Below are 22,406 nucleotides of genomic sequence, written 5' to 3'. Positions count from 1 at the left end.
AGCCCTAACATGGAAGAATTTTTATAGCAAATTTCTAATGCGGTACAAATGGGCCCAGATGTATCACTTATTAACCTAGACATGGACTATTTTCTTTACTCGGTCTCAGACTACCACTAACCTCTCTTCCTACCATAGATACATTTGGGGGCTCTTGGAGAACACAAAAGTAGATCAATGTCTCCCCAACCTTTAGGAGGTCAGGCTCTTTACAGGGTTTGACACTTCAACTCCTTATTAAAGTCGCCCATGGCTTGGAGTCTTCATGGAGTAAAGAGCAAATTAAAAAATGCCCATTTTGAGCCACTGTATTCCAGGTATCTCAATACTTTCTCTTGTGTAAAGTCATTTTGGCTCAATGAGCGAGTGTAAGAAGTCCATTCAACTTTCTAGTTTCATTTGACATCAGTGCCCTACTCAAGGTTTTCCCACAAGGATCATGTCTGTGTGGCTGTCTGACTACATATTAGAATGACCTGATTCGTGTGAAGCTAGAGAATCACAAAGTAAATTCATTTCTTGGGACACATCCTACAAGCCATTAAGTGGTCATATGTGATATTTTCTAGGATATGCTTTTTTCTCCCCTGCTCTTTTCTCTACCTGTTTGTCATTCTGATTTTTTGAGGATTGTATCTTACTTCACACACACCCATATGCCTCCCTTCAAGAGTTTGGTGGTTTTTGAATAGAAAGGAATATGTTTACCCTCTGTAGGAGTGCTTACTCATTTGCCCATTTCTGAGCTTTGATGTTAGTCACTTTGAAGAAATATTTTTTGCAATCTTGGTGTAATTAGAAGGTTAGGGCGGAGCTCTTGCTTCCTGCTCTTAAAAGATATGGGGAGAATGTTCTGGAACCCCTGAAATACTTATTGTTAGACCATGCTGAGTAGGGCAGAGCACACATGCCAGACTATACATGCTCTTTGAGGATAAAAAAATCGTAAGAACTTGCGGAGTTTTCTACATGACAAATGCTGCTGAGATCTTCAGAGAATTACAAGGTGAGTACTTTTCCAATCAAGGCAGGTTTATATTTTCTGACCATCTCCTGAACAAATAATCTATAGACAATCCTATATCCCTCTGTTTGTCATAGATTTTGGAGAGTGTAATGGAGTAATGCAACCACCACCGTGTACTGATCAGTTTTCAATAAATCATCATCATGAATGCACAGTTACAGGGTGTGTACAAACAGCTCATTCTATAAATATTACAATTGCTGAAAGCTTTTTTTGTTTTTGTTTTAATGTTAACAGTGTTTCCATAATGAACACGGCTGCCGGTTTTTGCCACCTACAATGCCTCTAGCATATTTTTAAAGTTATCAGAAATAGTAGTGCCTGTGTGCTTGCTGTCAAAACAGTACAGTGTCACATAAAGGCTTGTCTGTAAACTTACTACCAATACAAGTAGAAGTTAGGCTGAGGAACATCCGAGTTATACTACTCTAGGTCCACGCATCAGCTGCAATGTCCTTGGACTGTGGCGATTCAGACTTACTCTGTTCTATAGATCAATGTTTGATTCATTCATATTTTAAGATGTCTGGATTTGTATTTAAAATCAAAGATTCATACATCCCTACTTATAAAAATACTGTATCAATAAGCATTTGAACACTTGGAATTAGAAAATCACAGTCTTCCATTCCACGGATCATGGTGTGATTTTTTTTTAATGGGGGGGGGGGGTTTACACAAGACAGAATTTTAAATTAGCCCATACATGTTACCTTGTCTTCAGATTTTGAAATTAGGGAAACTGTACTGAAACTGAAATCTGCTACACACACAAGAACGAAGATCACTAGATGGTGTTAGGTTATGTCATTATTTTCCCCATAAACCTATTATATAAGCATCTATAAACTGTTTCGACCACAAAAGTTACTCCTCCCTTCTAAAAGGACAAACATAAGTTAAATTTAGCAAAGTAGATTTTAATGTATGTTTTGACAGAAGCTCAACTGCAAACTTCTCTCTCTTACCACAAATTATACCACCCCCATGGCTTTAAAGGCTGATTGTGTTTATTTTTACTGAAAGAGACATGGTAGGTGAGGTAATATCTTTTATTGGACCAACTTCTGCTGGTGGAAGGTACAAGCTTTCAAGCTTCATAGAGCTCTTCTTCAGGTCTGGGGAATGTAACCAGAGTGTCTAAGCTAAATACAAGTTGGGACAAATTGTTAAGCATAAGGGGTTCACAAATGCAGTAACAGACCACTTAAAATGAAACAGGTAACTAAGAGATACCAGGCAAACAACTAATACCACTTTCTACCTGTTAAGAATTTTAAATCTTAACTATTCCTTATTCCTATTCTATTCTGACAAAGTCTGCACCAATAATTTCTGTAGGGTCGTAGACTACTGTCCGTCAAGTACACACAGAAATGCCACCAATACCAATGTGAACTGCACAAGAGTAGTATATGTCCCTAGTAAGATTCCAGCAGGGTCAACCATCCTGTACCCACTCCCCCCCCCCCCCTTTTTTTATTTTAAATAGGACTCTTAGGAAAATTAAAAGCATTCACTACTAACTTACCTTTCCCGTCACAGAGTTTCAATTTAAGATGTTAGAATCCCAATTTTCTCTATAGTATTACATATTATATATATTACACATCAATGAATACAAGTATTCAATATTTTGTTTATATATACACATTTACTTTACCCACAATTAAAACTTTATTTTGTCTTTTCCTTTTGAATTAAATTCCTTACAAGCTGTATTCCAAGCAGCAGCAACATCCCTGAAGTCACATGGCAAGATAACCAACATGACACAATACTGTTACCTCAATCCCCTTCCTCTCAGTTTTTAGGTTTTCAGTGTGCTGCAGATTGTTGTACAGACAAAGTAACTGTACTGTAGTAATTGGCAGGGAAACGCAGGAGTTTTTTGGAAACTGGGGAGGGGGTCATTAAGGCTTTTGGTACCCAGGAAGGTCTGAAATTTGTATTTGGTACCCAGGAAGTAGTCAAGGCTTTTGGTACTTGGAAGGGGATGAACGGTGTACCCTCCCCTCCATTTAGGGGAAGGGCAGAGGTGTTTTTAATTTTGGAAGTGGGAGAGTAATAATCCTTGGTAGCAACTAGCTGCTCCACTGCATCCTTCCCCAATATTTGCCACTACATCCAACAATGACAAATAAGCATATTAGTTAACGATTTCTGATAAAATGGTAATTTAAACCGTCAACAGACTTCAGTGTTCACATCCAAGAGATGAACAATGAAGTTCATACCTCCCAGACCTTTGTTTTAGGCTCTTGGCAAACTCAGAAAACATCGCATCAGTTACACTCAGCTTATGTTTTTAAGGTTTCCCTATAAACATGAGGGTTATAGACAAATGAAAGCTTTAGATTCTGGAAAACAATTATGTGGCCATTTAAAAATAATCCACAATTATGCAACAATTTACGTGGCAATGTAATCATATAACACATTGGACCCTGCCTGCAGATGTCAAATATCATTTCTATTAACTGAAAAAACAGATCAGTCTTTAAATATTGATTGCCCTACTGTATTCAATGCAGGGGTCCCTAAATTTATTTATTTATTTATTGCTGGAACAGATTCCTCGCAATTTAGGATAATTCTTCTTTTGATGTTTAATTGCTTGGATACTTTTCTGCATTCTATGATCACATATTCAGATAGTACATTTAAACAACAACATCAAATATAGCATTTGACTATTCACATAAAGAAATTAATCAGACATTTGCTTCTGTGTTTTCCTTTTACGGATAAGGAAAGTAAATGGAGAAAAAGTGTATCAATGCCATGTTATGGTTGAGAATTGAAACAACGAAATACAAAACTAAACTCTGATGCAGGTACACTTACACATTTCAATTCTCAATCATTACACTGCATTAATGTCCATTTTTGTACTGAAATACATTGCTAAACATATATTTGTCAAAACAGAATTCCATGACAAAAAAAAAAAGCTATGCAAAGATTAACAGAAGATTTGGATGCTCAAAATTAAGTGCCTGGTTTGCTGATTTTGGTAGACTTATGCAAATTGTTATATCTATGTTGTTGCCAGGGTAATTGATAGGTTTGTTTAGTGTATTTTTAAAAGATTATCAAGGGTGCTCAAAGCTTTAGATGGGAGATATTTTACTACCAAGTACTTAAAATCCAAATTGTTATATATATATATATATATATATATATAGTAGATACCTGAAGTCAGCACAGAAATTTGTGTTAAACTTCATTGTGCACTGTTTATATAATTTAGAAATGGAGGCAAACTCACAAGCAGGAATCCTAGTTTTCCATGATAGAACCCTGTTTATCCAAGCCTCCATTATCCAGCTCTCCGTATTAACCAAATCCCCAGGGCTGATCGCCCAACCCCCCGACCCCATCTTAAAATAAGAGATACAAAGTTCTTTGCCAATCCTCCTGATTATCCCAATTTTTGATTATCCAATCTGCCTCTGGTCGATCAGATAACGGGGTTCCACTATAAATTTAAAGAGCATTCAAAAAAATTAACCGCAAGAGGAAGAGGTTATGCGCACTGAATAAGCGACACTGGTACTTTCAGTAAAATTTAATTAACACTTAGTATATGTTTTCATTTTTTTCACGAAATGTAAAACCTAAAAATTCTCTATAAAAACGCATATTCTGCATTTTCCACAGCAAACGGATTTCTAGGATCCGTGCTCACAAGTTAAGAGAAATGCATGCATACAATTTTAGTTTTTGATATGCAATGTGGTTAGCCGTAAATTAAAAAAAAAAAAAAAATTCATTGCTAAGCATTTTTGTGTGTAAGTCAAGTACAGTAAAAGCTTTTTTATCCGGCATGTTGGGGGAATTGGGGTGGGGCGGGGGGAGGGGCAGTAAGTGAAAAATTCTGGTTAACTAAGAGGGAGGGAGTTTGAGTGCGGGGCATGGTCTCTGGGAGGGAGTTTGGGTGTGGGAGGGGGCTTGCGGTAAGGGGTCAGGGCACGGGAGGGGGTGCGGGGTGCCGGATCTGGGCAGCGCTCACCTTGGGCAGCTCCCCAGAAGTGGCGACCTGTCCCTGCTGCTCCTAGGGGGAGGCGCGGCTAGGCGGCTCTGTGTACTGCTTCTGCCCGCATGCGCCGCCCCCACAGTTCCCACTGGCTGCAGTTCCCAGCCAATGGGAGCTGCGGAGTCAGCGCTTGGGGCAGGGCAGTGCACAGAGCCGCCTAGTCACGCCTCTGCCTAGGAGCAGCAGGGACAGGTCGCTGCTTGCGGGGAGCTGCCCAAGGTGAGCGCTGCCTGTATCCGGCACCCCGAAACCCCTCCCACACCTCAACCTCCTGCCTCGAGCCCCCTCCCGCACCCAAACTCCCTTCCAGAGCCCAGGCCCTGCACCGCCTCCAGCGCCCCAATCCCCAGACCCACACCCCCTCCCACACTCTGAACCCCTCGTGGCCATTCCTCCACCTAGGAGCAGCAGGGACGTGTTGCCGCTTCAGGGGAGCCACGCGGAGAACCTGCCGGCCTCACGTCAAACAGACTATAAACCGGACTTTCAATGAAGATCAGAAATGCTGGTTTATAGAGCTTTCTGGTTGGTAAAGTGCCAGATAACGCGGTTTTTAAAGTGCACACGCAGCTTTTACTGTATTAGGTTTTATTTGTATGCTTTATATTTAATGTGTGGGGGAAGGGCAAGTTTATATAATTTTCTCCAATCCCCATTCAAACATTAGAGCATGATGCACATTTTTGTAAAATTGATTTTGAGTATCTATTTTGTTGGGTAACCAAGCCTTAGGAATGGGGCAGTGTAGCAAAGGGGCGTGGTCTCCCTCAGAGACTGACAGCATGGGAGAGCCAGATGCCCCCTGGTGTGGGGAACCTAGAAGGCCAAGGCCGCCACACCGAAAGCAGAAGGGCAGGACAGGAACAGGAAATATAAGAGGTGGGCCCTGCAGCTCAGTTGAGCAGGAGCTGTCGAGGGAGGCATACGCTTCCAGACCGCTGCTGGAGCCGGAACCCACAGAAGACTTTGGCTGTGCCGAGGAGACCACCAGGTACCAGGACTGCATGACATGCCCGACACGGAGGAGTTGCTGGGACTGCCGCTTGCAGTGTATCCCGGGGAGACGCCTGACGACTAGCGTTGCCAGGTGTCTGGTTTTCAACCAGAACGCCCAGTTGTAAAGGGACCCTGGTGGCTCCAGTCAGCACTGCTGACCGGGACGTTAAAAGTCTGGTTGGCGGCACAGACAGGCTCCCTACCTGGCTCCGCACAACTCCTGAGAAGCTGCCGGCATCTCCCTTTGGCTCCTAGGTGAAGGAAGGGCCACAGGGGTCTGTGCGCTGCCCCCGTCCCCAATGCCAGTTCAGCAGTTCCCATTTGCCAGGAACCACAGCCAATGGGAGCTGAGGGAGAAGCACCTGCAGGTGCGGGCAGCACCCAGAGCCACATGGTCACGCCTCCACTTAGGAGCCAGAGGGAGATGTCACTGCTTCCCGGGAGCCGCCTGAGGTAAGCGCCACCCGGAGCTCACACCCCGCACCTTCTCCTGCGCCCCAACCCCAGCCCAGATCCCCCTTCCGCACCCTGAACCCCTCATTCTGGCCCCACCCTGGCCCACTCACCCCTTCCCGCACTCCAACCCCCTGCCCCAGCCCGGAGCCTCCTCCTGCAGCCCAAGCCCCTCATCCCTGGCCCCATCCCCTTCCACGCTCCAACCCAGAGCCCTCTCCTGCACACCCCTCATCTCTGGCCCCACCCAAGAGACCTCACCTGCAGCTGGAGCCCTCACCCCCTCTCACACCCCAACCCCCTGCCCCAGCCCGGTGAAAATGAGCAAGCGAGGGTGGGGGAGAGTGAGCGACGGGGGGGGGGGATGGAGTAAGCAGAGGCATGGCCTTGGAGAAGGGGTGGAGCAGGGGCGGGGCAACTTTCTGCAAATAGAAAGTTGGCAACCCTACGGAAGACCTTTGGATGCAGGTACACCAAAGGGGAGTATAGGAAGTAGCCATGGGGAACCAGATTACTCTCTTGCTGTGGTGCCACTGGAGACATGGTCAGTGTGTTGCGGGTGGATTCCCCACCGACCTAGTGGCAGACCACTCTGCCACTGTTAGGGCCCTGGGCTGGGATGCAGTGGAGTTGGGCGGGCTGGCATCCCCCCTGCCACCCCAACCCTGGGGTCACAGTACTCCCCCTCCTGAGGTCAGGAGGCCTGCACTCCACGGACACCCTTTGCCTGAGCACCCTAAGCTGTTTGCTGGGCACTCAACCCCTACCAGCACTCTAGACTGTTTGCTGGGGCTCCAGCCCTGGCTGAGGGCCTGGCCCCTGAACTATGGGTTGGGGCCGGAGACCGCTAATTTCCCCATTTACGTGGGTAGCAAAGGGGCGTGGCCTCCCTCAGAGAGGACAGCGAGGGAGAGCCACACCCACCTATATGCTTACAGGCAGTGTGTGGGGGGGAGGAGGAATCAATTCCGTAACCACCTATAATAATCCATAAAACCAACAAAGAAAACTACTCACCTGCAATTCTAGTTCTTAGATTTGTAGTCACAACAGATCCACACTTCAGAATGCGTGCCTTATGTGTGACTGAGAGAAGTCTTATTGCAAAATTCCTGACTGCCAGCAAACAGCAGGACAGCGTGCATGTATCTGCTGGAGTCCTGGATACTAAGAGTTGCTAATACTGAAAAGTCAATTTAATGAGATGAAAAATATATAATTTCCTAATTCTATAAGAAAGGCAAGCAAGTGTGGATTTCCTGTGACTATATTAATTCTTAACCAAGAAATAGATGCAAGATATTTTCTTTTCTAAAAGTAGGTATTACATCAGCCCCTTTGCTTGGATCTAAAAAGCTATAAGCATGCTTAAATTATTTGCACTCAGTTTCACCACAGATGGGCCAGTACCCTGGAATGACACTGAGCTAGTACACTCAGAGGGTTGTCACTCAGATGCAATGCAGAAGACCAAGATTTAAAAAAAGGTGCCTAAAGTTAAGAACATAAATCCTTATTTATAATTTAAATAAGTGGGCTGATTTCCAGAAGTGCTGAGCAGCCAGCAGCTCCCTTTAAAATCACTGGGAACAGCAGGGTACTCAGCACTTTGGAAAATCAGAATGCTTATTTAGGTGTTTAAACATTTTGAAAATCTCAGCCCAACTATCCATTTAGTTTGAGACCACTGAGACCTCAGGTTCCCGGATTTAAGGGGAGATATACCTGTTACACTCCTCAGGACTCCTTCATTGTGTTAATAACAAGTATTAATGATCCTCATTGAAACCTGCTGATTCTGGCACATCCTTTCTGCCAGACACTGTGGACTAGAGAGTTCAAGGAGTGCAACTGTGCACGTGCATTTGTGCACACCTAACACAGGCAGGCAAATATCTTACGTGCATGAAAATCTGATATAATAAATAAAAATAATATTACTACCGCTCGATTTGCTATCATTGACAGGGTATTTGAACACATTATGCAGGTGCAAATATAGGCAAACAATTTTCTATGCCTAACTTTGAAAATCTGGTCCACAATGTCCTGGATCTTGTGCAGTGAAATGAAGTCTTTGACATGAGATGTGTAGTTAGACACCCATTACCCCTGGGAAACAAACTGGACTTTAGGTAGTTAAAAATGAAAAATAGTCACGTCACTAGCACCTTGCTGATGCCATGGGCAGATACTTGGATTCGTTTCAATGTGTTAGAACATAACATAAATCCACTATGAGATTCTCTGTGCACAAATGGGGAGACCCTTCATCCTTTCCGCTATCGCTATGAACAGCTGAGTAGATCTGTTGAATGGTTTGGTCCTTTGTATACAGAAAGCCAGGGCCCGCCTAACATCCAACATGTGGGGGTGCTGTTCTTCTCTATTCGCATGTGGGTTAGGGTAGAAAACCGGTAGGAAGATTGCTTGACTGCAATGGAATTGTGAGATCACCTTAGGAAGGAACAACGGGTGTGGTCACAACTAGACTCTGTCCTTGAAGAAGCCCATATACTGGGGCTCCGATGTGAGGGCCCGGATCGCTGAAACTCTTCTGGCCGAAGTGATATCCACCAGGAAGGCCACTTTCCAGGAAAGGTGTAACAACAAACACATTGCTAGTAGCTCAAACGGGGACCCAATAAGATTTGATAGGACAAGGTTCAGGTCCCAGGGAAGGATGGGATCTCTAACCTGGGGGAAACACCCTCTCCAGGCCTTTGAGAAAACGGCTCCCCATCTCGTATGAAAAGACAGATTGGCTGTCCACCTTGAGATGGAAGGCAGAGATAGCCACTAGGTGAACCTTGACTGGCAAGAGAGCTAGACCTTGTTGTTTCAGCTGTAAAAGGTATTCTAAGGACATGGCTACCCTGGCAACTTCAAAGCGCTGTCACGGGAACACTCCCGCGGCAGCGCTTTGAAGTGCAAGTGTGGTCGAGCTCTCCCAGCACTCCTGGTAATCCACCTCCACAAGGGGATTGGCTCCCAGTGCTCGGAGCCCGTTTACACTAGTGCTTTAAAGAGCGCAGCAAGTCTGAGCGCAAGGGGGTGATTTTTCACCCCCCTGAGCCAGCAAGTTAGAGCACTATAAAATGTAAGTGTAGACAAGCCCTAAGATGAGCTGTAGAGATGACTCAAAGGTGGAATTTTTGGGAGCACAAGATGGAGACCGTTTCAATTTTTGCATGGTAAGTAGCCCTGGTGGAGGGCTTTTTAATGCCCAGTAGGACCTCGCAGACCTGCTCCGAGCAAGCCCGCTCCTCCGGATTCAGCCATGGAGCTTCCAAGCCGTCAGATAAAGAGAGCTGATGTTCAGGTGGAGTAGCCAATGATGGTCCCGGGAGATCAGGTCTGGGTATAGTGGAAGCCTTAGTGATGCCTCCACTCACAGGGCTCACGGGTTGGTGAACCAATGCTGTCTGGGCCACACCAGAGCTATGAGAATGATCTGCACTCGGTCCTGCTTGATCCTCATCAGAACCTCGTGGATCAGTGGGATGGGGGAAATGAGTAATACAGGTGTCTTGTCCACAGGAACATGTCCATGAAAGACCCCAGGCTGTGACCTTGCAGGAAGCAAACCTGGTGGCATTTCCTGTTTTTGCAGATGGCAAACAAGTCTCTAAGGGGAGTGCCCCCCCATTGGAAGATGTCCCTCACAATGTCTGGCTGGAGAGACCACTCGTGGTGAGTGGAGAAAAACCTGCTGAGGTGATCTCCCAGCTGGTTGTGTGCTCCTGGGAGGTAGGATGCCTCCAGGCTGATGGACTGAGCAATGCAGAATTCCCACAGGCGGATTGCTTCCTGACACAGGGGGGAACAACGTGCACCGCCCTGCCTGTTTATGTAGAATATAGCCGTCGTATTGTCCGTGAAAACCAAAACAGTCTTGCCCGTCATGTGAGGTAAAAATGCCTGGCAGGCTAGACACCCGCCCCCTCCCCCCCACCGAGCTCCCTGACATTGATGTGGAGGGAAAGCTCATCTTTGGACCAAAGGCCCTCAGTCCTGAGGGACCTTAGGTGGACTCCCCAGCCAAGGGCTGATGTATCGGACACTAGGGACAACAGTTAAAGTCTTGAGAAGGGTACCCTTGCACATACCGTGTGTTCTGCCACCATGACAGTGAGCTGAGGACCTGGGTAGGTACCGTAAGCACCGAGTCCAGGTGATGACAAAAGGGGAAGTATACCATGGCCAGCCAGACTGGGAAAAGTCTGAGACATAGCCTCGCATGTTGCGCTACGTACGTGCATGATGCCACGTAGCCCAGGAGGCTCAGACATTTTCATACGGTTGTGATCAGATGAGCTTGGAGGGACCTTATCAGGGATGTAACTGAGTGAAACCGATTGTCCGGAAGTAGAGCTCTTGCTTGCACAGAGTCGAGTACCACACTGATGAACTCCATCCTTTGGATCGGGATAAGGGTGGACTTCTGGACGTTCAACAAAAACCTAATGTCCTGAAGGTCAATTGAATGAGATAGATGTTTGCTTCCACTTGAGCTCTGGATCAGCCCTGGACTAGCCAGTCATCGAGGTATGAAAATACATGGACTTCTTTCTTCTGAGAAAGGCTGCTACTACTGCCATGCATTTGGTGAAGACTTGTGGGGCGGCTAACAGGCCGAATGGAATCACCACAAACTGGTAGTGAGCTTGGTTCACTACAAACCTTAGGAAACGTCTGTTGCCATGGAACTGTCTGAGCAATTAAGGGTTCCAGCACCCATCACGGGTGGTAAGAAGGAACTGAAGGGGTAGTGGAGTCAGCAAGGCCCTTTATAACGGCGCTATGAGAGCATGGCACCAGAAGGCGCTGGAGCCGATCCAACTGATACCGCTGGGGAGAAAAATTCCAGCAACTGTGCTCAGGGCACGCACACACCTACTGCAGCTGGGCTGGGGGGGAGGGATAAGGGGCAGAGAAACAGAAACTGGATTGTCATAGGGGTTTCTTTAACTCTCTACTCCCTGGGGGGATTTTTGTGTGTCTGTATTGTTACAGACATACTTGCTGACAGGTTTTGAAATAAATTGCCAAAATAATTGAAACTAGTGTGATTATGTAGTGTTATTTTGACAAATAAAATTTGCAGAATTTTAAAATACTGTGCGCAGAATGCCCCCCAGGAATAATATTATCTATATTGCTATTGCACAGAGGAGTCCCATCCCCATTGGGCGAGGCACTGTATAAACATAGCAAAGTGACAGTTCATGCCTCAAAGAGAGCATGGCATGTCCATCTGCAAATTAAATGACATTCTGGCTTTAAGGATATAAATGAGAATAATATAATAATGTTTAATGATCCAGTGACTGGACTTATTGCTGCCACAACTGTTGTGGATGGAACTACTATTGGCATTAGGCTGCTTTGAACAGGAGCGTGAGAAGATGAAACAGGGTCAGAAGGGTCAAGTTGTAGGATCTTTTCAGCCTGCACTTAGAGGGAGGTTTGGATTGAATCTTGTCCTCTGAATCTATACTAAGCAAAACCAAAGAGTTGTGCCAATGGCATCATTGAATCCCACTGGCTTTAATGACTGAGATAGTGCTGACCTCTGATAGTTCCAAAACACATAGCTTTGGGAAATCCCATTAAAACTACACTGAATCAACTAGCATTGACACAGCCTCTTTGTAGTAAGATGAGGAACTCTCCTCCATTGCCGTGGAAGATTTGCTCTCCAAGGCCATCCAGAGAGATTTCTGTTGGAAGAGTGCAGAGCAGGGATGTTCAAGCGATCTCCCTAAGACCTGTCTGCTTGCCATGTATTTGCCGGGCGTTGAAGATAGCAATCATGTTTATCCATAATGAACATTTTATGGCCACACCTGGAGGAATTTCTTAAAGCTGCCGGGCTGTTTCTCTTCAGGTATACCAAGGCTACGTCTTCACTACCCGCCGATCCGGCGGGTAGCAATCGGTTTATCGGGGATCGACTTACCGCGTCTCGTGAGGACGCGGTAAAATCGATCCCTGATCGCTCTGCCGTCGACTCCGGAAATCCACCTCGACAAGAGGCGGCAGCGGAGTCGGAGGCAGCGGTCGGCTTTCCCCCGTCCTCACCACCGGGTAAGCCGACCTAAAATACGCAACTTCAGCTACGGTATTCACGTAGCTGAAGAAGTTGCGTATCTTAGGTCGGAACCCCGCTGTAGTGTAGACCTAGCCTAAGAGAAAAAGAAACAGTGAGGGGAACAAGACAGCCAGACAACAATCACGTCAAAATAAATATCTAAACGATTCTGAAACAGGTAATGTCAGAGAGAGAGTGGCAGAAGTGCCAAAGCCTCAAGAAGCACCACACACACCAAACTTTTTTAAAATAGAAAAGGGAAAAAGAGAGAAAATTCAGAAAAAAAAAATCAGCTATTTTGTGAGTAAGCAGTTTTAACAATGAGGGTCAGCCACCTGTTGTGCAATTCACTCCTAGAGCTACTGTCTGGAGTTTCTTTTTCACCAATCGTTAGAAGTGCTAATAGGCCAGAGCTCTAAGCAGGAGCAAATGTGCATCCCCCTCATGATAGTGTCTGGTCAGGTGTTTACCTTTACAGAATCACTGTTTCACAATACCTGAGTTTGAGAGTCATACCTTGGTTAGGACATGAAAGATGTAGGGATACATTAATCCCTTCTTGTGCCTGTGTTCTGCCACTCTTAATACTTCAGGTGCTACAGGAGGCAATGGAGGGGTGGTAATATCCATATGGTTCCTGGTGGGCATTGACAACAGACATGGGATTTGTGGACTACTGGCTTGATTCCCTTTGACTTCAGCTGCCTGGCTTCCTGACGAGGCAGTCGAAGAACCTTCTGCCTGTAATACATCATACAAAAGAAAACATGCTTTTATTGGTTACATAGAAAAATAAACTTGTACATTAACAGAAAAAAGGCACTTTGCATGTCTCTCCCTGCACCCACAATGGGAGCTTAAATTGATAACTTTGCTAGACACTAAAAATAATGGCCTTAATAAAGGCACCAGATTAATGGCTTATTACAACAAGCTGCAACCCCCTGCCCCCTTTTTTGGCCTATGACTGCAGAGGTGTTACAGGCCACTTCACCTTGAATGGTGTCTCAGAATGTGTTAACTATTCATGCTAAACCATCTATTTCACTTTGTATTTAGCTGTGACACTCTGGGTATGTCAACATAGCAATGTCACTCAGGCTCAAGGGGCTATTTCATTGCTGTGTAAACTTCCAGGGTGCTAGGGTCCTAGAGTCCAGACCCCAGGCCATAAGTCTACAAAGCAATGAAATAGCCCTGCGAGCCCAAGTTGGCTGACACGGGCCAGCCTCGGGTTTTTCTTTGCTGTAAAGACACTCTCTGGGGCCTGGTCTACACTAGAAAATTAGGTCGGTTTAACTACATTGGTCAAGTGTGTGAAACATCCATACCTGAGCGACACAGGTAAGGTGACTTAAGTCCCTGTGTCAACAGTGCTAAGTCGATAGAAGAAACCTAGTTACCGCCTGGTGAGGAGGTGGATTACCTATGCCGACAGGAGAACCCCTCCTGTCAGTATAGATGGTGTCTACACTGAAGCGCAGCAGCAGTGCAGCTGTGCCGCTGTAGCATTTTAAGTATAGACAAGCCCTGAGTACCTTTCCCACATCTGACGAAGAGTTTTGTGTAGCCTGAAAACTTTGGCTTGTCTACATTTGAAATGCTATAGCTGTCTCTTTCACCAACAGAAGTCAGTCCAATAGAAGATATGACGTCACCCACCTTGTCCGACAAATGAAAACATTCATATTTTTTTTTTTTTGACTATACAAAAGTGCGAACATGTAGCATGGATTACCAAAGGCAGCTACAGAAGCTGCAAACATGAACAGTGTAAAGTACTACACTGAAGGTACATCTACACTTACAACCGTATGTAGAGTACAGATACCACACACCCAGCTAGCATGGGTACAAACAGCAGTGTAGACAGTGAGGCATGGCTTAGGCAGGTAGAGTAGAGTGTCCTACATGCCTGAATCCCCAGGACACTATTTTTAGCAGTATAGTGTCCCGCTGCCTCTCTTCTGCCAGAGCCTTTCCCTGTCACAGAGAAAGGCTCCTGCAGCAGGGAGTTATCAGAGCTTTTCCCTGCTGCCTGAGCCTTTCACAGCGGCACCTAGCTACATGTATAGTGCATGTACTCTAAATGCTGCCACAAGCGTGTAGACAGCCTTAGGAAGAAATAAACACACAACTACAAAATGAGGAATAATTGTCTAGACATTAGTACTGCTGAAAAGGATCTGGGAGTTATAGTCGACTCATATTCAATTTGTGATCCACAACATGATGCAGTTACAAAAAAGACTAGTATCATTCTAGGGTGTATTAACATAAGTGTCATATGTAAGATTCAGGAGGTAATTGCCCTGCTCTCCTTGGCACTGGTGAGGCCTCAGCTGGAGTACTGTGTCCAATTCTGAGCGCCACGCTTTTAAGAAAGATGTGGACAAATTTGAGAGTCCACAGGAGAGCAACAAAAGTGATAAAAGGTTTAGAAAACCTGACCAAAGGAGAAAGGTGAAAAAACTGGGCATATTTAGTCCTGAGAAAATAGGACTGAAGGGGAACCTGATAACAGTCTTCAAATATGATAAGAGCTGTTACAAAGAGGGCTGAAATCAGTGTCCACTTAAGGCAGAACATGAAGTAATGGACTTAATCTGCAGCTAAAGAGATTTAGTTTGGATATTAGGAAAGACTTTCTAACTATAAAAATAGTTAAGTTCTGGAATAAGCTGCCAAGGGAGATTATGGAATCCCCATCATTGGAGGTTTTTAAGAACAGGTTAGGTAAACACCTGCCAGGGATGGTCTATACTTGGTCCTGTCTCAGTGCAGGGGGCTAGACTAGATGACCTCTCGAGATCCCTTCCAGTCCTACTTTTCTATGATTTTATATTCATAAGTGAATCAAAATTATAACCGTAACAGAATGTTGAAAATAAATTCTTCCTAGTCTGTGGTTACTCTAGTCCTCGTTTTCCTGCAAATAACCATTATTAAAAACAAGATATATTCATGTCATCGTGCAGTTTAAATTTTAACTTTTCATCATATTAAAAAGTAGTAATTTTTCTTTACATTAATATTTTCCCAGTATAGCAATAACAACCTCTGATAAACATTTCTGGGGAGTTATTGACTAGTTGGGCAAAGGCAAAACAAAGGGCCTTCAACTCCAGCCTGGGAAAAAGAAAAAAAGAAAAGAAAAAAAAGGGGGGGTGGAGAAGGACGGGGGACAAAACCTTCCCCTGCTCATTTCTTGAACAAAATGGGAAAACATACAAGCACCGACCACATAACGTGATTTGATCTTGAGGGGCCTATGGTTTTTTCCCCATTATGAATGAAATTATGTTCCCTGTGTTAAGAGGGCTGCACAAGATTTTTGCTACCTCTTCTGGTTAAGAGTTGCTAGTATAGCATTCAATTCTGTTGCTAGAAATTCAATTCAATATTAAGATTTACAGCCAAAAGTGACATACTGTTGGACTTATCCAACAATGAAAAAGTACTTGGATAACTGCTTTCAGAGATGCTTAAAAGTAAAAGCAGAGAAACCCACAAAAAATCTCACTAACAACAATCTGGTAATCTCTCAATTTAGGAGGACACGATAAGTCATATTTTCATCTGAATTTGATATCTACTACTATAACAAGTAATTCCTAAGTTGCTATAACTGAAAGACAAAGGTTTGTTAACTTTGTGCATGTGACAGCACTTTATGATTTATCAGTATCATGGTTTTGCAGATGTGAACATCCCTTCACACACAGAAAGGTGTGCAGGGCCCCCAGCATGTTTGAGGTAATTCCAGGTACACCCATCAAATCTTTCTAAATACCAAAAGGGAAGCAGACAAATCCTTACTTAAAAAGTTAAGGATTTTTTATTTTAAAGAAGTCAAGGCACACTATTCAAAAAGGTGTTCCCTCAGAACACGGAATTTCAAAAAAATTCAAGTGGGCACTGCCCCTTTCAGATTACTTTAGAGCACCTGTAATCCAGATTTAGATTAAAAACAAACAAACAAACAAAGAGGCTAAAGGAATGGTTAGAACAAAACAATCTGTGATAGTACTTTTTTCAAACAATAGCTGTCAGATATAAAATGTTTTTCTAAGTACACTTAGTTAGCACCAAAGTGTCATATTTATGGTATATTTTTATTTAGATGTAATTATTGTAAACAGATTCCTATCCCCAATTCTAGTAGCGCTAAAAATGATTTTAAAAGATGCTGAAATGGCACTATAAATAAGAATTTACAAAACACTGTGCTGCTATTGAAGGGGGGGAAATCTAGTTAAAAAAAGAAGTGTACTACCACAAGACTCTCGTGTATTTGCACTATTCTAGGTTATTACCAGGCTGTATAAAAATTGGTTTAGAAAATTTTAAAAATCTGATTTTTTTAAAAATACAGATTTTTATTCTTTAAATAAATTTGACATTGACAACCTATGTTAACACCTAAACTTATAATCTATTAAAAACATTACATACAAAAATATTGAGTACATATTTGCTGATAAATTCCAAAGAAAGTAACACCACTGAACTGGTGGAAGTCAATGGCTTACACCTGGAACCAGAGTTTGCTGAAGAATTAAACCAGCTTTTGACAGCTGTAGCCTCTTCTGCAGGTACAGAGAGACCATCATCTTCATTTCAGCTAGTTCAGTTCAATGACCAGTTCGTTCAAAGTTTAGAAACCAATTGGAAGTAGAAAAAGAAGGAAAGTTGATTTTCCTCTTCCCATCTATGAATAAAAACTAGGTGTGAAAAGATTAAATCTACTAGTTCTAAAGTCTTGATGACATCGTTACCAGAAATAATCAGTTCAATTCACTAACTACAGATAATACTTCCTCTTTTAATGAATCGGTTTTAAATGCAAGACATGTTTTGATAAACATTTTTCCCCTCTGTGTCCAGCAGTTAAGGTAGTTTTATTTAATTAAAAAATTAAAATGCGGTTTTGTCCATTTTTAACTGAATATGAATGTCCATCCAGGTAGAGCTTGAAACACATCACAAGTAAAAAATTAATCTAATAAATAAGAAATGCATCATTCCCCATTTTCTAACATAGTAAGAAATGTAAAAATTAAGAATCTGAATAAATGTAAATTAAGCTGCAGAATTGCTTAAATAAATGTGTATAGACATAATATATCCTCCTGGTTAGCAAAAAGCAGAACCAAATTAAGCACACAGGCTATATTTAGTTGCAAGCCAACATGTTTTAATGGTTACCAACCTCTCTCAGGAAAATAACTAAAAAGTACAATTGCAATACACGATTAAAATCAGTAATTTAAATCAAACCACCCTACATAATGCACCCAACACTGCAAACAACACAATGGTATCCAAGAGACTACTACTACCTCCACAGTTAGGAGTATTATTATTGTTAGCATTTATTTTTATTACTGTAATACCTAAAAGGCCTAACTGAGATGGGAAGCCCATTGTCCCAGGCACTGGATAAATTCATAGTGAGACAGTCCTCACCCCAAGAGCTTGCAATTTAACTAAATGAAACAAAGGATAAGAGAAAGGAAACATTATCATCAGGGTTGGTGCTAGCTTTCTGTTATAGGCCAGATTTTCAACTCCCTAAATGATCCACCTTAAAACTTCACATGCCATATCTGATTCCAATGTGAAATTCTTCTGGAAAGTTTGAACACACACAAAGTTTCAGAGGAACTAGACTTTAAAAATATATTTTCACCTTTCAAACATTTTTCCAATATTTTGGCTACTTCTCTGTGAAATAAATATACCTACAAACTCTAGACTTGGCTTTTCCTATAGTGCTAACAAATACAATTGCTTTTAACTGGTTTAGGGGAGGGTAAGGAAGCAATTACGCATTTAAAACTTATCACAGAAACACAAAGTATATACTTTAAAATGTCCATCTGATTATCTACTCACCAGTTTTTTGCATACTTTGCAAATTGTATGGCCCTATGTACATTCTGCAAATTGTGAATGGTCCACATGCAGATGGCTATCACACAGGGAGTGGCTTGCAGGGATACGTATGGATGGGTGTGGTCTGTTTCTGACTGTTATCAGGTTAGCACTATAGGGACAGATCCAAGGTGTTATCTGACTGGAATTTCCAGATTAAAAACTTTTATTTTATTTTGGGGGAGGGGGAAACTAACACATTCTCAAAAGGGTTTATAGCTAAGAAAAAAGGTCTTTCCACCATAACTCCAAACTTTGGTTTGGCTTTATTTCTATTATATTTTTTGCCTGAGAATAAATTAATGGCTAGCCTTCATCTCTATTATAAACTTGGCTTATATTGGAGGTATAAAACGTGTGCATTTTCACTGAAATGTAGTTGAAACTTGGCATGTCTGGAATGATGTCCTTCAAATTGACAATGGTTTTGGCACTTACTTTTTACTAGCACAATTTTAAATCAATGTTGAATTCTTAAGGTATTAACTGTACCATCCTTACATTAAGTAGTTCCATTCAAACTCATAGAATTACTTTACTATTCATTGTGAAATTCATCTCAACCATTTGTAAAAGTAAAATCTCTGATAAGTAATAGTATTTTTTCCACCTTTGAATTCTCATACATTAATTGATAATAATGACTACACAGCTCTGAGTTGTGCATTTTTGCCCTACCTTCAAACATCCATAATGGAACTGCTCTCAACAAATAGACCATGCAGAGCTTGAGGGACATAGCAAACATCCTGTAGATGCTACATTAAGACTACTAAAGGCATTCATATTGAAATCAACACAGTATATTATCGTGTATATGAAATGTGCAGAAATATCCAAGAATGACAGGGTGAGCTAGTCTACTGAGTTTACAATTTCGTACGCATATCATAACATATTTTAAGCCATTTCTCACTGTATATTACAGTTTGTCTTTTTTTTTTTTTTTTTTTTTTTTAAAGTTCTCACAGGTGCTTTTGGAAGTTTTACCCATATGCTTGTAAGGCTGTAGCAATAAATGTGGAGGTTTGGAACTTAAGGTATTACCTTTGTTTGGTCTCCTGGGTCTCCTCCATGTGCTTGGTTTTCCGATTGTGTTCTTGTTTTTTCCCAACTCATTTTGTTCCCACTGACATGGCTGAATAAATACACAAGAAGAAAAACTACCCTATTTAGTGCAAAATGTAAGATGCATCTTAATAGCTTTATTAGAGCTATTTTTTATCAGTCAGTGAATGCTCTAATTTTAAAAGACACCACATAAATTAGAAATGCCAATATACAGGAGTGTCTAGAAAGCAGTGTAACATCCCCATAATTATTAATTAAATGTTGTTAATATTTGGATTGTAATTTTTAAAAACTTTTAAGATTCCTTTATAATTATAAGGACTAAGTATTATCTCGACCATCCATTACCTGCTCTTAAAAAACCTCCAATGACGGAGACCCCACAACCTTCCTATACAATTTATTCCAGTGCTTAATTAACCACCCTGACAGGTAGGAAGTTTTTCCTAATGTCCTACCTAAACTGCCCTTGCTGCAATTTAAACCCATTTCTTCTTGTCCTATCCTCAAAGGTTAATAAGAACAATTTTTCACCCATCTCCTTGTAACAACCTTTTATGCACTTGAAAACTTATGTTCCCCCCCTTAGTCTTCTCTCCAGACTAAACAAATCCAATTTTTTTCAATCTTCCCTCATAGGTCATATTTTTTTAAACCTTTAATCATTTTTATTGCTCTCATCTAGACTTTCTCCAGTTTGTCCACATCGTTCCTGAAATGTGGTGCCCAGAACTGGACACAATACTCCAGTTGAGGCCATATCAGCATGGAGTAGAACGAAAGAATTACTTCTCATGTCTTGCTTACAACACTCCAGCTATTACATCCCAGAATATTTGCCTTTCCCCCCCCCACCCCCAAACAGTATTATACTGTTGAATCATATTTATCCTGTGACCCACTGTGACATCAGATCCCTTTCCACAGTACTCCTTCCTAGGCAGTCATTTCCCATTTTGTACGTGTGCAACTGATTGTTCCTTTTTAAGTGGAGTACTTTGCATTTGTCCTTATTGAATGTCATCCTACTTACTTCAGACCATTTCTCCAGTTTGTTCAGATAATTTTGAATTTTAATCCTACCTTCCAAAGCACTTGCAACCCCTTCCAGGTTGGTATCGTCCACAAACTTTATAAAAGTGTACTCTCTATGCCATTAACTAAATCATTGATGAAGATATTGAACAGAACTGGACCCAGGACCGATCCCTGCAGGCCCCACTCGTTATGCCCTCCCAGCTTGACTGTGAACCGCTGAGAACTACTCTCAGGGAACGGTTTTCCAACCAGTTATGTACCACCTTATAGTAGCTCCATCTAGGACCTAGGCTGTATTTCTCTAGTTGGTTTTTGAGAGAGTCATGCAAAACAGTATCAAAAGCCTTACTAAAGATATACCACAGCTACTGCTTCCCCCCTCTCCAGGAGGCTTGTTACCTTGTCAAAGAAAGCTATACTTTGATTTGACATAATTTGTTCTTGACAAATTCATGCTGTTACTTATCACCTTATCTTCTATTAGTGTAGAAAAACATCTTAAATGAAGTTCCAACGTCTGTCGATTTACCAACTAGTTTCCCACTTAAGAGACTGTCTCTAAACATAGTGATATAAGTGATATTGTCTGGATGCCAATTTCATAATTCATTCAGAATGTACTGCATAAAACAAATCGCATTATTGTGAAAAAAAATTTCTAGTGTACATATCTTGTTAACATAGATGTACCAATTTTATAAGTTGAAAATTGTAATTGTGAATAATTAATTGTACATAGTTCATTAAGCAAAGCAATCATAATGTGGTCCACATATCCCCAGTGTGTACCAACTACATCACAAAAAATAAAATTTAGGGTTATTGCCATTAATTGCAGACATTCTCAGAATTTACTGCCATGAAGAGATGCATTCACAACTGCATACTAAGCACCACAGATTTGAACTTCTAAAGGCATCTTTAGACTAAGTAGGGTCATGTGCCGTGGTGTACGCACCAGGTCTTCATCTATTTAAGGTTACATGCAGACAGTACCCATAGTACACCCAGATAGAACACCCAGATAGTAGGGGGGGGGGGGGAAGAGCTCAGTGGTTTGAGCATTGGCCTGCTAAACCCAGGGTTGTGAGGCCATTTAGGGATCTGGGGCAAAAATCTGTCTGGGGATTGGTCCTGCTTTGAGCAGGGGGTTGGACTAAATGACCTCCTGAGGTCCCTTCCAACCCTGACATTCTATGATTCTATGAAATCTCCTGTTGGAAATCAGTAAGCAGTAAGAACAAAGACTCCACAACTGTCTTACCAAAATGGACATATGATCTAGTACAGGGGTTCTCAACCTTTTTCTTTCTGACACCCCCCCTCCCCCCCAGCATGCTATAAAACCTCCACAGCCCACCTGTGTCACAACAACTGATGTTCTGCATATAAAAGCCAGGGCCAGCGTTAGGGGGTAGCAAACAGGACAATTGTTTGGGGCCCCATGAAGCTAAGCTGCTCAGGCTTCAGCCCCAGGTGGTGAGGCTCAGGGCCTTGGGCTTCAGCCCTACGCAGTGGGGCTTCAACTTTCTGCCCTGGGCCCCAGTGAGTCTGATGCTGGCCCTGCTTGACGGACCCCCTGAAACCTGCTGGCGAACCCCTGGTTGAGAACCAATGATCTAGTATAAACCTGAACATATGAATTAGTCTGAATTACCTTTTCACTCCAAGCAAGGGATAAGGCACAATGGTAGGGCAGAACAAGGAAGTTTTCAGCGCTACTCTCTGTGCTGTATCTGTTCTGTGGATGA

The 22,406-nt window shown here is 42.6% G+C and overlaps 1 protein-coding gene across 2 annotated transcripts in view; it reads right to left on the bottom strand.

Moving 5' to 3' along the window:
- The window catches only part of FAM120A (family with sequence similarity 120A), a 113,016-nt gene that overhangs the window by 49,563 nt on the left and 41,047 nt on the right, over window positions 1–22,406 (bottom strand). For both annotated transcript variants that reach the window (XM_024199489.2, XM_029911219.1), the window contains exons 8-9: window positions 19,594–19,684; window positions 13,126–13,350 (exon numbers count right to left, since the gene is read on the bottom strand). In XM_024199489.2, the coding sequence (XP_024055257.1) occupies window positions 13,126–13,350; window positions 19,594–19,684 (316 nt within the window). The remainder of the gene's footprint in view (window positions 1–13,125; window positions 13,351–19,593; window positions 19,685–22,406) is intronic.

Source organism: Terrapene carolina, unplaced genomic scaffold, assembly GCF_002925995.2.
Source record: "Terrapene carolina triunguis isolate 2854851 unplaced genomic scaffold, T_m_triunguis-2.0 Scaffold89, whole genome shotgun sequence".
Lineage (NCBI taxonomy): Eukaryota > Metazoa > Chordata > Testudines > Emydidae > Terrapene > Terrapene triunguis.
The sequence above is the reverse complement of the archived record's forward strand: the minus strand, read 5'-3'. Positions and strand labels throughout refer to the sequence as shown.